The sequence below is a fragment of the Lycorma delicatula genome, chromosome 7, assembly GCF_047948215.1.
Source record: "Lycorma delicatula isolate Av1 chromosome 7, ASM4794821v1, whole genome shotgun sequence".
Taxonomy (NCBI): Eukaryota; Metazoa; Arthropoda; class Insecta; order Hemiptera; family Fulgoridae; genus Lycorma; species Lycorma delicatula.
In genome coordinates this window covers 1030604-1044842 of record NC_134461.1, presented here as the reverse complement: position 1 = coordinate 1044842, position 14239 = coordinate 1030604, and the positions used below count along the sequence as shown (strand labels likewise).

General features: G+C 29.0%; 1 protein-coding gene across 1 annotated transcript in view; it reads left to right on the top strand.

Moving 5' to 3' along the window:
- Window positions 1-14239, top strand: part of LOC142327845 (protein argonaute-2-like) — a 60182-nt gene that overhangs the window by 33926 nt on the left and 12017 nt on the right. The window contains exons 7-8 of the mRNA XM_075371187.1: window positions 659-774; window positions 6109-6299. Of these exons, the coding sequence (XP_075227302.1) occupies window positions 659-774; window positions 6109-6299 (307 nt within the window). The remainder of the gene's footprint in view (window positions 1-658; window positions 775-6108; window positions 6300-14239) is intronic.

The following is a 14239-nucleotide window of genomic DNA, read 5'->3' as shown; positions in this document are numbered from 1 at the left end:
GTTATGCCACTTAGGCGTTATCTGTATAAATGAAAATCAGACCCAATCAGAAAATTGACAAAAATTTGAAATCAAAACCTTTTTTACTTACAAAAAAAAAAAAAATTAAACATGCATGTTTTTAGCTATTTATAGACCACATTATTTTGTAGTGCATAGTGTTACTATACATAATAAATGATGCTGTGAAATAAAATGTACTCTTGATTTAGAATAGTGTTTAATATACTCTATTTTTCAGGGTTCTTTAAATATCTTAAGAACTTTCAACCCGACGATGTTGATACAAGAAATTTCTATTTTCTAAGTTTAATTTGCAGGAACTGCATAACTTTCTCTTGCACGTGATTCAGTCATAGACTTAGAATAATACTACTACATATAAAACATTTTAAATAACATGCATCTAATTTTAATGTCATTGTGGAGGTTTAGATAAACTTGTGCATAAAATTTTTCTCAAAGTTGTAAAGAATCAATTAGGTTAGTTCATCGATCCAAGAGCTTTAAGTGAAAATCCATACATAGTCATTCTGATTTATATACAATGCCATTCACTGAGTAGATTAATTTTAATTTATCCAATTTTTTTTTAAGTAAGAAATATATTGTTTTAAGTGAAATGTTAATGAAATGATATATTTTTTATTGTGAACAGGAAGAAAAAAGACCATTAAAAGGAGTCTGGAGAGCTGGAAAATTTTTGAAAGGCACTTCTTTAAGAAATTGGTGTATTTTGAATTTGGATTTTAGAACAAGAGAAGATTCTTTAATGTAAGCGTATTTGTAATCTTTTTAAGTCAGTGGTTCCCAAAATTTGTAAACACAATTTCATAATTTTATTTCAATTTCAGTTTGTCATGAAATATATACAGTTATTATAATTTTATTTCTATTTTCAATTCATTGTTGTTCAGTTACATTTTCTTTCAGATCTAAAGTGGGTTTTATTTATTTTTACCTAACCCGTAGTAAAATTTGTCAAATTGTAGCAAATTTGACATTGGGCACTTTCGTAAAATCTGGATTCAGCAACGGCACCAAGAATCAAAAATGTTTGGGAAACCTTGTTCTAAATTATTCATTTTGTTTTATATGATTTTTATCGAGTTAATATTTCAAGTAGATAAGACCTTTGTTTTAAAAAATATGTAATATAATTTTTTTGTAAAACTGTACTGTTTATTCGCTATACTTAATATAAATTCATTATAAAACTGAATATTCAGTTAACAGCTAATCCATTTGGAAAGTATTACTTACTCACTCACTCACTGACTTACTTGCTTACTTACAGTTAAAAGATGTACTTATAAAACTTAATATACTCTTACTTTAACTGCAGGTTATAAGTTTCTATTTGTAAATTTTTGAACTGAAAGAAACTGATGAAGATCTTTTAATGGTAGTGTATTTAATCAGAATTAATACTATGACCTGATTTTATTGATAATGTAATTTTAATAAGTTTAACCGTTTAATTTGATTATTAAATATTTTTCTTTAATTATTTTTATCACGGCATTAAACATGTTTTTGCAAGTGAGTAATTGTCTTGTTCTTTGCTGCGCAGCTAGAATTTTAAAGGATCTGCCCATTATTTTTAACCAAAAATAATCATGGTATATTTGTATGGTTATTTTTCACATTGGATTCTGATGGATGTGGATGGTCTCGTAAAATGTTCAGTTGCCATAAATATTAAAAATATTTCAGTGCAAGTAGGTAAGTAATGGTCTGGATGTCATAAAAGTTTCAAAAGATAAGTGATATTTTACTTATGTTCAAGATAAGCTGATCGGTGTTTATACTGAGAGATATGTAAAAGCCCTGTTTGTGATGTAATAAAATTCATTTTAATGACTTTTGACATTTAGATCGTTGCAGTACTGTGGTAACTCAGAATTACTGAGTACCACATCATGTTGGAAACAAAGCATTTACTAAATTAGTTTGACACACCCATGATTGTGAACTACTTTATGTAAAACAAAAGTCGTTTTTTAATGAATTATGTAATTAATAATATTGATAGTGTATAAGTTAATTTTATTTATTAATTAAAAATAATATATGTTTGGGTTATAATCAGACACTCAGCGCTGCCTATGGGCAGCTTTAGTATTAAGAACATTCTGCATACGATCAAACGGAGTTCGACAGTGAAAGAGGAAGCATGCACGCCAGTACGACCTCTGCATCATAATAATATAGTTTAATATTGTTAATCTTATAAATATAGTATATTTAGTTATCAATCAGTGTGTAATTATTTTATGTATACTACAGTCCATTATTCTGCTACAGCGTACAGCCCGTTATCAATATAATTTATACAACAATGAGCATAGGAAATAATGTTACATACATATATATCTGTTTACAAGTAAATTATTTAATATATTTTAAAATGAAAAGACTAAATTGGAATATGAGGCTACATGCATATGAAAATCGCATAAGTGATTAGGTCGTTCTGTTACTTTCTGCCTGCATAATTAATTTTATAGAAAATATCACAGAATTTCATTGTTATTTCATAGTTTTCAATAAAATCATGTATTTTATGTTACGTAAGTTTTCTATGTAATAATTTTATTACTAACTTCATGTTTCGTAACCTAAAATTAAATTAAACTAAATTACTACATGACGTGGCCTTATTATATAAACTTAAACGCTTTGTAATTTAAAAGTTACATAATGTTCGATATAAATTCAAATAACAGATAACACGATGCTGTAGAAGTTGTGATAGGATTAAATGCAGAAGAAAATTGAAAGCAGTGTTTGATTTTTGGATTTACATAGCTTTGAATTAAAGCCATTTGAGTTAAAATCCTATCTGTTTCCGTTTTCAAAATATCACTAAAATTTTTTATTGTATTTTATCACTTAAAGTTGGGCAAACAAACGGACATGTGCGTATGATTTTAGTTTTATTACTTTTAAATCTGATATAGAGTGTTTATAAAATGTTGGGCTGGGTATATTTTTCGGATTCTACTTGTAAAAATAAACCAAAACAAAAAATATTCTTAGGAAAAATGGCATTTTTTCTTTCACTTCTTTCCCTGTATTTTTATACAAAAATAACATTTGTTATTTTTGTATAAAAATTTTATTTCTCAAGTTCGGATAGACAAAATCACATTAATATTTGGTAAATGTTTTGGTAATGAAGTTTTAAAATTAGCAAAAAATCAGGACTTATTTTTATTTTTTCAACCGTTGTATCTCCATAAATATTAGTTTTATCAAAATGTATGTTATTTGTTCAAATTTTATTATTTTGTTCAAAATTTTGAACAAAATTACATTTTATTTTTTTAAATCTGTTAACAAATAGCCAAGTTATAGCAGAAAATTGTTGCAATTTTGTGTCCGTTTTCATATCCTTTACATTCAATTCAGTTAAATATTATTGTTTTTATTTATTGTTAGTTCTGGTATTGTAAATTATTATCAAATTAAGTAATAATTCTCGCAATAAAATTTAATTTAAAATGATAGTAAAACAGCTAATGTTAATTTTTACTTTTGAATAATTTTTCACAGTGACTATTACTGCTGACGATCATGTCAATAATGTTAAAACGCATGCACATTATTTAAAAATAAAACCATATAATTTTAAAGTAATTTAAACTCGTTGTTTACTTGTGAGTGTTTTGTTTAAAATTCAGTGTTGTTGGTTTATTTTTTAAGTTGCGTTGTTTTATCATCATGGAGTGAATATCCTTTTATGGAAATGTGTGACATGCATTTAATGTATGGTTTAGCAAACTGCAACAGGACAGAAGCAAAAAAACTATATGAAAACAGGTTTCCTAAAAGACGTTTGGACATCTCTTATTACTTTTAACAATAGTTAACTGTTTATTTTTAAAAAAATTACACCTAATGTTCTACAATAATTAACATAAGATTATACAGAGAGTTGTTTTATTTTTATAATTATTAGATCTAATATTGTGAGAAAATTATTACTTAATTTGATACTAATTTACAATAGCAAAATTAACAATAAATAAAAACAATATTTAATCGAATTGAACGTAAAGTGGAGGACATGAAAATAGATACAAAATTACATCATTTTCTGCCATACTCTGCTATTTATTAACTGATTTTTAAAAATTAAATGTCATTTTGTTCAAAATAAAAGGCTTAATATTTTAGCAAACATGCATTTTGATATTAATATTTATGAAGCTATAATGGATTGAAAAATAAACATGGCTGCCATGAGTAAGATGTTTCATCCAGCAGATTTATTTTGTACTTACTCCAATAATTTTCTGTGGACCGATTCATTAGAATCCGAGAGTATGTGCAGAAATACAAATTGAAAGGTTGGAACAACGTCATAAAAGTGTGCTAATGAGTGTCAATAGATTGATTTTTATTGTGGGTAGTTCTTCATATAAAAGACAACATTAAATTGCCATTCAAATTGACTAACATAAACAACATTTCATTCAAGTTTGTATTGGATATCAAAATTTTAATCACAGTGTTTAGCAAACAGCAACAGCAATATTTTCATGCCCTTATTGTCCTTTAATTGAGTGAATTGTAACATCAGTGTTTTGTTCCGTGAGCAAAAATAAAAATGTTGCTAAGTTTTGCCACAACATTGCTAATCCATCATTATTTGACAAGCATTTATGTTATTCAGAAATGCATTATTCCTAAACTACATATTTTACAAGGGAATATAAATCATTTGTTTTGGAATGTTTGGTTCTTCTTGTAAGTTGTGAAAAGGCTTTGGTGTGTCTGTCTTAAGTTAAAGATCATTCCGTAATTATAAGGAAGACATTTTTGAAGGAAATGCCTTCAGAGTATTACTGAATGAGGCCGATAAACGTTTTGCTGTGGAGATCTATGGTGACTTTGGGCCTTTGAGATTGTTGTATGTTTCAGCAGTCAAAGCAATATACAGAATTATGAGCAGTTACTTTTGTACAAAGAAAGTTTCTTCTACAGATAGTAAAGAGCTAGATAAGCACATAAACAAACTACAGATGTCTTGAAATCCTTAAAAATCTACATAGTTCTAGATCACTTATTAGTAAGATAAATTAGTTATTATATTTGTTGTCATATTGACAATAATTACTTATATAATTCATATTAATACAAAGATTTTACAGTAATACAATCGGTCCAGTCATATTTGCATATCCATTCGCTTTTCCAACTGCAAGTGATAAAATGCGAAAAAAAGGTTTTTGTGATATTTTGAAAAAGGGAACCGGTAGGATTTTAATTCAAACTGAATTTGAGCTATGCAAATGCTCAATTGAAATGCTGCTTTCTGTTTTTTCTCCATTTTAGTTAAACAGCTTCTACAACACTGTGAACAAATTAGTTATGAAAATTCTATTCTTGAATACGTAGAAATATCTACATAATTGATTTCTTTTATGTTACGGTGTAAAATTTGTTTTAATTGCCTTTTATATAAAGTAATTGTCAATTTTTTTTTCTTGTTAAAAATACTGTAAGATTTGTAATATAAAAAAAATTATTTTATCAAAATATGAATTACGTAAATAAATATTGAAATAATTTTAGTATTAACTCTATTTTGATTTCATCCTTTTTTAAATGAGAATTTTTGTAACGCTATATTGTAGCTTGATATATTGCCATAATATAAAATTGCTGGTATTATTAATAAATATGTGGTTAGTGAATGGATTTTTAAATTATAAATATGAATCATGAAAAATTAAAAAAACAACACTCATTAAAGAGTAATCAGGAGCAACATCTACTACAATGTGGTCTGCTTTTCATCAGTTTTCTGACTTGCAAAACATTTCTGAGGTTTGACTCTTAAAAGAAACGCCATTATCTGAGATTTTGACTCTTCTGACGTGGCCCTCAGTGAAGTGTTGGTGCTAACTCAACTTACAGTTTTAGCACCAGTGTGATTCCTCCTATCGCTTTACTTCAAGCTCTACACAGAATATCCTTGAGAGTTTTAGTAAAGAAAACCTTACCGTTATCAAAATTTAAATTTCTAATCATTAATTTATTGACTTAATTTTTAAAGTAATCAAGGGTAAATGTTGATCTTTGACTTGTACTTCACAGGAAATTTGCTCGTGAAATGGAAAAAATAGGAAGGGAAGTTGGAGTTTCCATTCATCCTCAACCAAATAGAAAACATTTGGTGATAAAACCTTCTGCGAGGAAAGAAGAAATTGTTAAAGAACTAGAAGTCTATAAAGATTTTGGAGCGGAATTGATAGTAGTTGTTATTCCTGATAATGGAGAAACTTACGGTAATAAATGATATTTTTATGTAAATACAAAAATATATTAAAAGAAAGAATCATGTTTACTTTTTCTATGCTATGCAGTTGTATTGATTAGTGTGCAACCATTAGCTGCTAAATCGCAAGTGAATAACATTTTAACAGCTTTTCAAAAGTCTTATGGTAAATTAAGAGACAGTTATTGTTTAATCTGTTAACCAACAATAATTTTGCCCGATAAGTAAAAAAATTATAAATTATAAATATTTATCATATTTTATAATATGGTTTCCTTTAATTATATTTTATTCCACCAGAATTCACCATATTATCTTCATTATACTGTTGACATTCTAACAGTCATGACTGTATTCTCATTTTAATTTTTGATACATAATAATATTTTTAATCTCCTGATGATGGTTTGAAAAAATCTGAAAGATCTTGAGAAAATAAATCTTTTTGCTAAGGTGATTAAAAAAAATTGTTTATTATTTAAATATATCAGCAGAAACCATGTATAAGAAATCTAAAAAAAAGTTTCTTGGATGGAGTGAATAATTTGAGTTTGGTAGTTAAGTTTTAAGATGTTCAGAAGTAAATAAGACAATAAGGTGAATGATGTGTTCCATTTCTAGGTAGTGCCAAATATTTTTATTATTTCAGTTACAGGAATGTTTTTCAAATTTTCTTTGTTATTTCTGTTGTACTTTATTTTCCTTTGATACAGATATGAATGATGTTATGTATTGTACATTTCTGATGATTCCTGGTGTTAGTCGCTTCATATTGAATCATCAGGATAAATCTTTCAATTTCAGCATATTCTTTCAATAACCAGACCTAATGATTCTGTGTAACAGTATTTGGTCAGTGGGTGGCATAATGTTAATCTCCTACACAATTTTTTACATGTTGCATCTATTTCTAGCAGCTGTATCACAGGGTTAAGATTGATCTGAATGTTTTATTATTTCTTGAGATATTTGTAAGTTGTCTTTAATTGTAATTGCTTAAATAAAGCCATTATTACCTTTTACTCTTTCCACATGCATAATCTTGTATTTATTGGCTATGTAATGTCATTGGTTGGTCTAGCTGTGTTCTGGTGGTCTCAAATAGCTACTGATAGTCAGTATGAAAAATATAATTGAGGGTATAGAGAACTGTTTCAAGAGCTGTCTTGACTGGGTTAATGCCAGGCAAAACCACAAGAAATCACCTTGAAAATGCTCTGTTTAATATCAGTTTCATCAGTCATCACTTTTTGTGAAGAAGAAATTCTGGGATTTCCAAGTGGACATAGCTGTTGGTAGAAGTTTGATAACTAGGAGAGTTTAACTGGTGGGTACACAAGTTAAACAAAAAGTAAAGTAAAGAAAGGTAAAGTTATTTACAAAAAGGGGAAGTTCTGTCAGACTTCAAAAGAGTGTTACTGTCATGATACCTAAGAAAGCTGGAGCAGATAAATGTGAAGAATACAAAAAAGTTAACTTAACTGCTTGTGCATCATAAATCTTAACTACAATTCTGTACAGAAGAATTGAGAGGAGAGTGGAAGAAGTGTGTTAGGAGAAGACTGATTTGGTTTCAGGAAACGTACAGGGACAAGGGAAGCAATTTTAGTGCTTAGATTAATAGTAGAAGGAAAATTAAAGAAAAAAACTGACATAAATGGCATTTATAGACTTAGAAAAGACATTTGATAATGTAGATTGGAGAAAATGTTAAGCACTTTAAAAAATTTAGGGTTCAAGTATAGAGATAGAACAATCGCTAACATTTAGAGGAACCAAACTGCAACAGTAATAATCATAGAGCATAAGAAAGAAGCAGTAATAAAAACAGGGAGTCTGACAAGGATATGTTCCCTATCCTGTTACTTTTTAATCTTTACATAGAACTAGCAGTTAATGATGTTAAATAACAATTTAGATCTGGAGTAACAGTGCAAGATGAAAAGATAAAGATGCTAAAATTTGCTGATAATATAATAATTCTAGCCGAGAGAAAAAAGATTTAGAAGAAACAGTGATTGGCATGGATGAACTCATATGCAAGAACTACTGCATGAAAATAAACAAGAACAAAATGAAAGTAATGAAATGCAGTAGAAATAAAGTAGATGGACCACTGAGGATAAAAATAGGATGTGAAAAGACTATGGAGGTAGAAGGATTTTGTTATTTAGGAAGTAGAATTACTAAAGATTGATGAAATAGGAACAATATAAAATGCCAAATTTCACATGTGTAATGAGCTTTCAGTCAGAAATTAATTTAAACATCAGGAAAACATTTTTAAAAGTGTATGTTTGAAGCTTAGCTTTATATGGAAGTGAAACTTGGATGATCGGAGATCCGAGAAGAAAAGAAAAGGTGTTGCGGCAGATTGATGAAGAAAGAAGCATGTGGAAAAATATAGTTAAGCTGTAGGCGCTTTGATATTGCAGGGACAGGTAGACGAGAAAAATTGTTTAGGCAGGCAACATTTGGAATATGTAAAACAAAGTTTTAGGGATGTAGGATGTAGGGGGTATACTGAAATGAAACAACTGACACTCTAGATAGGGAATCTTGGAGAGGTGTATCAAACCAGTCGAATGACTGAAGATAAAAAACTAGGAGATTATTTTTATATATATATAGTATGTCAAATAGCCTGTAATGGAATGGAATCAAATGGTTGGAGCTAGCCTATAAAGCCAATGTTTAGATTTCTTAGCGTCTTTTTGGCTTGTTCCAGAATTATCTTATCCATAATCATTGTCCTTACATCTCTGTATGTTCTGTTGCATTTATTTTTTATTGTGTGCTTGGATGTTGAGAGTTGCTGTCTGATGTAATGACGGAGTAATGATTTTTGTAGAATGTTGGCAAGTATGTAAAATCATACTGCAATTTGCCAGATTCTGCATCATGCTTTTACCTAATGAATTTTGATACTTGTAAATAAGATGTATATGTTTACTACTAATATATGTGGGTACTTGCAGTTAGTTGGCTGACTATGTTATCATTACTGATGAAGATGTAATTACCAATAATTGTGAATTTTATCTGACCGTGGCACCTTTCAATTGCTAGTCTACTTTACAGTTCTCTTAAGTTTCTTATGTTGCTGATTTCTGGTTTTATTTGTTTGTATTGTACAACCGTAATATTTGTTGTCTGTCAAAAATCCATTTATTGCATAATAGCTTTTCTCTTTTATAAATTTCAACAGATATTTTTGAAATTGTTAATAAAATCAATGTTTTAGAAGTTTATTATATATTTTAGCAGCAGTTCTGTGCAGTGGAAACGAAAATTCATCTCTACGGCAGTTGTGATTTCCCGATAAAGTTATAAATTTAGGTGGATTGGACTTGAAAAAAAAATGTAATTATATAAATAAATACTAGGAAATGTTAGTATATTTAATGTCTACAGCTGGATTTTTCACGAATGTCATGGATGGACACGAAAAATCTTTCTTTGTATTCTGACTGTTTGTGGTTGAACTCCAAAAAATGACTTGCATTAACAATGAATATACATAACTGTAATACATCAGATAAGGAGATAATACTTAAATAGCGGGACAAAGATAAAATTACAAATTAAGCCTTAGTCATTCTCTTTAATTTGGGCTGTAATGATACTTTCACATCAGTCAATCACCAACAGCAACATTTCTCAACCTGAGAATCACTATTATATGAAAGGGATCGTGGAATTTGCCTAAAACTACATGTAAGCAATAATGAAACCATTTTATGAGAAAAAAGTTCATTTATTATAAACGTGTTACTATTATTTACACGTGTACTTATAAGTTCGCATTTAAAAAAACAAATTAATTAGATGGTTGTGTTTGTTTTTCACTTAACAGTTTCTTCGTACGTGGATCTATGTTAGAAACACACAAAAGGAAATTGTTTTCAAGTGATAAAAGACCGATCCCTTTATTTAGTTTTAGCGCAACCATAGACAAAAAACTTTTTTCATTTAGGTAAGACATGGCAAAAAGGGATTAATATTTTTAATGCTTCTGTGACTAAATTTCCATAATCACTTTGACCAGCAAGCCAAAATGTATCTAAATTTTCAGATATGAATTGTAGTTGTAACATTTTATCGGCAGACATTTCAATGAGCTGGTGGTGAATCCCAACTGATAACTTAGCAGCTGCAACGTTTTCACTAAATAGATTCAGTACCCTTTTTGAAAATACATTTTTATCTTTCAGGAAATACTCCGCCAAATGAATTTTTAGTTCATGCAAATGCATCTTCTTGGTATCTGTGATGAATAATAGTGTCTAGTGTCTGGTAAATATAACAAAATGTTTGCTTTGAAGGTGAATAATCCAGATATTAAGCTTTCTAATTAAAGCATGAACTTTGTCAGTAAAATGTTTTATCATGTCCTTGTAAATTCACATTTAAGTTGTTTAAAAATAATTCATTTTGCAATTCCAAGAACCGGGTTAACACTTTCCTCTATGATAACCATCTGAATTCTGTATGGAAAAGAAGGAACTTTTTTCTTTTCGCCCATTTCATCACATAGTTTAGCCTATTCTGTTGTGATCAACTTTTAACAAAACTAACCATTTTTACCGCTTTACAGAGAATCTGTTAGAGATTTTCCACATATTTATATACTTCCTTGTACAAAAAATCCTGGTTTTCAGATTTCAATGAAAATATTCATTTTGACCATCTCTGAATCATTTTGAAACAGTATCAGCGTGATATCTGTATATACGTACATGTGAATATATGTATGTATGTATCTCGCATAACTCAAAACGATTAGCCATAGAATATTGAAATTCTGTATTTGGGACTGTTGTAACATCTAGTTATGCACATCCCCTTTTGATTGCAATCAACTAGGTCAAAAATGTGTATGCAGGATGTTTCAGTTTTGTAACATAAGGATTTTGGACTTTTCTTAACTGCAGTAATGAATAAACCCTTGTTGAGAAATTTTCAACAATATATCTATCATAAGTGGTGGTTATGTTCATTCATTTCAGTTATAGCCAGATAAAATTTTAATTAATGAAATATTTGGATCTTACAAGGTGGGAAGGCACATCGGTTCGAATCAGATTTCATATACTTATTTTATATTTAATTTAAATATATTGATTTTTTAATAATTATTAACCTCTGACTATAAAAAAATAGAAAAAAAAATATGACGTTATTAATGAAATAAAATTTTATATACTTTTCATTTTAATTAAAAATTTATACAGTTAAAGGTTAATAATTATTAATAAATCAATATATTTAAATTAAAAAAATATATGCATGAGGTCTGTAAATTGGGTAATGAGACTGGTTCAGAAAAATTCTTTATTTACAATCCAATTATACATTATCACCTTCGAAATAGTTCCCTTGGGAAGCCACTCAATGCTTCAAATGGTTTTCCCATTCTTCACAGCAGTGTTGGATCTCAGAAACTGGAATTTTTTTCAGATGGTCAGTTATGGTTTTTTTTTTTTATGTTTTTTATGTCAAAATGTTGTCCTTTGAGGTGTTTTTTTTTAAATTCAGGAACAGGAAAAAGTCAGGGCCTCAATTCAGGTGAATAAGGTGGTTGAGCAACTACAGGAATGTTTTTCTTTGTCAAAAACTCGTTAATTGAGATTGCAGTATGACAAGGTGCATTGTTATAATCCAGTTGTTTTTTATGGCTGGTCTCACGTGAAGAATTCTTTTCTGCAATCTTTTAAGAATTTCTCTGTAAACATATTGATTTACAGTTTGTCCTGGAGAGAAACACTACAAAAGTCTCTGATTTGCTCAACATTGTCGTTGCTTTTTGATGTTAACAGTCTTCCAGAGTGTGGTCGTCTGCAACTGATTCCCAGCCATCTGAAAATGCATTAAACCACTTATAAACTTGGGCTTGTGACAGAGCATCATCTCCATACGCCCTTTTCAATTTTGAAAAAGTTTCAGTAGCACTCACAGAGTTTAATACAAAACTTAATTGCACAATGTTGCTTATAATTAGTATCAATCATTTTTGTAATGTACAACAAAAACTCGTTTCACGAAAAGTTTGTTAACGTCTCACGTGGCAACAATAGACTAAAAATATTAATACCTAATATAAATCAGCTGTTCATATAAACATATGTTTACTAGTAACTTTACAGTGTTGCCATTTTGGCTGCCAAAAAAAATCTCATTATATACAGACCTCATATATGAAGTCAGATTTTAACTGATGTGTCCATGGTAGCAGATTCGACACATTCTCACTTACACCGCAAAACTACTTGAGTAACGTGAAACAAAATTAATATAAAATGTTTAAGGAAATTTTAGGGCCATTTTTATTGGGAATAAGTGAATATTGCATGTTAGTATTTTGTGATGAAGACTCATAAACAGTGAACTATTCACACACGCAGTATGGTTCAAATCGGTGTCTCTAAGCCCCTTGCCTTCCCCTTGTTAGCTGCAGTAATATGGATCTTAGACTACAGTAATGTGGTGCCTTATACTGATTAGATACATTTATTTTATTTTTAAATTTATTTAAAGAATAATAGAGGGACTCTAACCTAATATTTCACATAAGATTGTTGAATTAATAATTGTATAAATATTTGGTTTATAAAAATGAATATTTTAGCCATTTTTTTTATTTGTCCACTTTATTAAAGAATTGGAGGATCGTATTTCACTTTTAAATAAAATAAGTTATAATGAAGTGCAGCCAAAAATGTGTATATGTAATTTAATTGGTATATAAAGAAGTCATGTGGTGTTCACATCATATCTGTGAAGGAAGCAGTATGTCCATTCCGTCCTTGGTGTAAGATGATTTTTTAATTTTTTCAGAAATCCACTATTCTTTTCAGTTATCGCCTTTGCTCCATTACTACATAACTGCAATAGATTTTATCCAATCTATGTTATAATTTTTAGTAGCTTCTTAAAAAAACATCTAAAAGTCATTGGCCTGTTGAATGGCAATGTACTGATTTTCAAAATAACATATTTTCTTTGATTAGATCAATCAAAGAAAATATGTTATTTTAGGGAATATGTTATTTTTTTAGGGACAGATCGTCCCTATCACCTTCATATCTCCCAAAACGTAAGAAATGAGAAATGTTTGCCACATCCTTTAATTCATCAAATAGAATATAAAAAAATTCACCTGAATTCACTTGCTGAATTATCTGTTTGCAAACAATGCAATATCAAATTCGCTTTGATATTGCGTTGTTAGAAAGTGGAATTTTTTTAATTCTTCCATGCCCATTAAAACATTGACCATATCAACTGCAGCAGGCAAAATGAAGTTTTCTGTGATTGAATTGGATTTACACCTTAGCTTACTTAACCCTTTAAACCCTAGGTGCCGATATATTGTCGCTGAAGTATTCTGTTAAACCCCACGGTGATGTTACATCATTGCCATTAGTTGTATCAAAAATACCAGGTGATGATATATTGTCTCTGAGGTATTTTTGCTTTAAAACTGATTATTTTTATATTTTTTTGAAAATAGTACATGTTTGTTAAATGAAGTATTTATTAAGGAGGTGGTAGGATTTGTTATAAATTTAGGACATTTTTCTTTTATAAGAAATGGAAGGAGGGAGGAATATCATCATTGTCAAGAGTTCTTTATGAGCTTTGCGGGAAATAATGTTAATAATTCAGATACTTAGATCAGTTTGAAAGAAGCTAGCAGTTAGTTTTTTCTAATTTGAAAGAAACCATAATGTAAGATCATGATTAATTTTAGCTTATAGATTTTTGCAATCAGATGTAAAAAAGGCATTAAATATTTGCAAATTCTCATTAACAGGTTTAATGAACAACAAGAGTTGAGAAATTCCATCATTTTTTCCAAGTAGGATGGTTATGTCCTTCACAGTGCTTCAGGCAGCTTTCTGCAACTGTGCAGACCATAATATAACTTTTTAGCATTACAGATACACT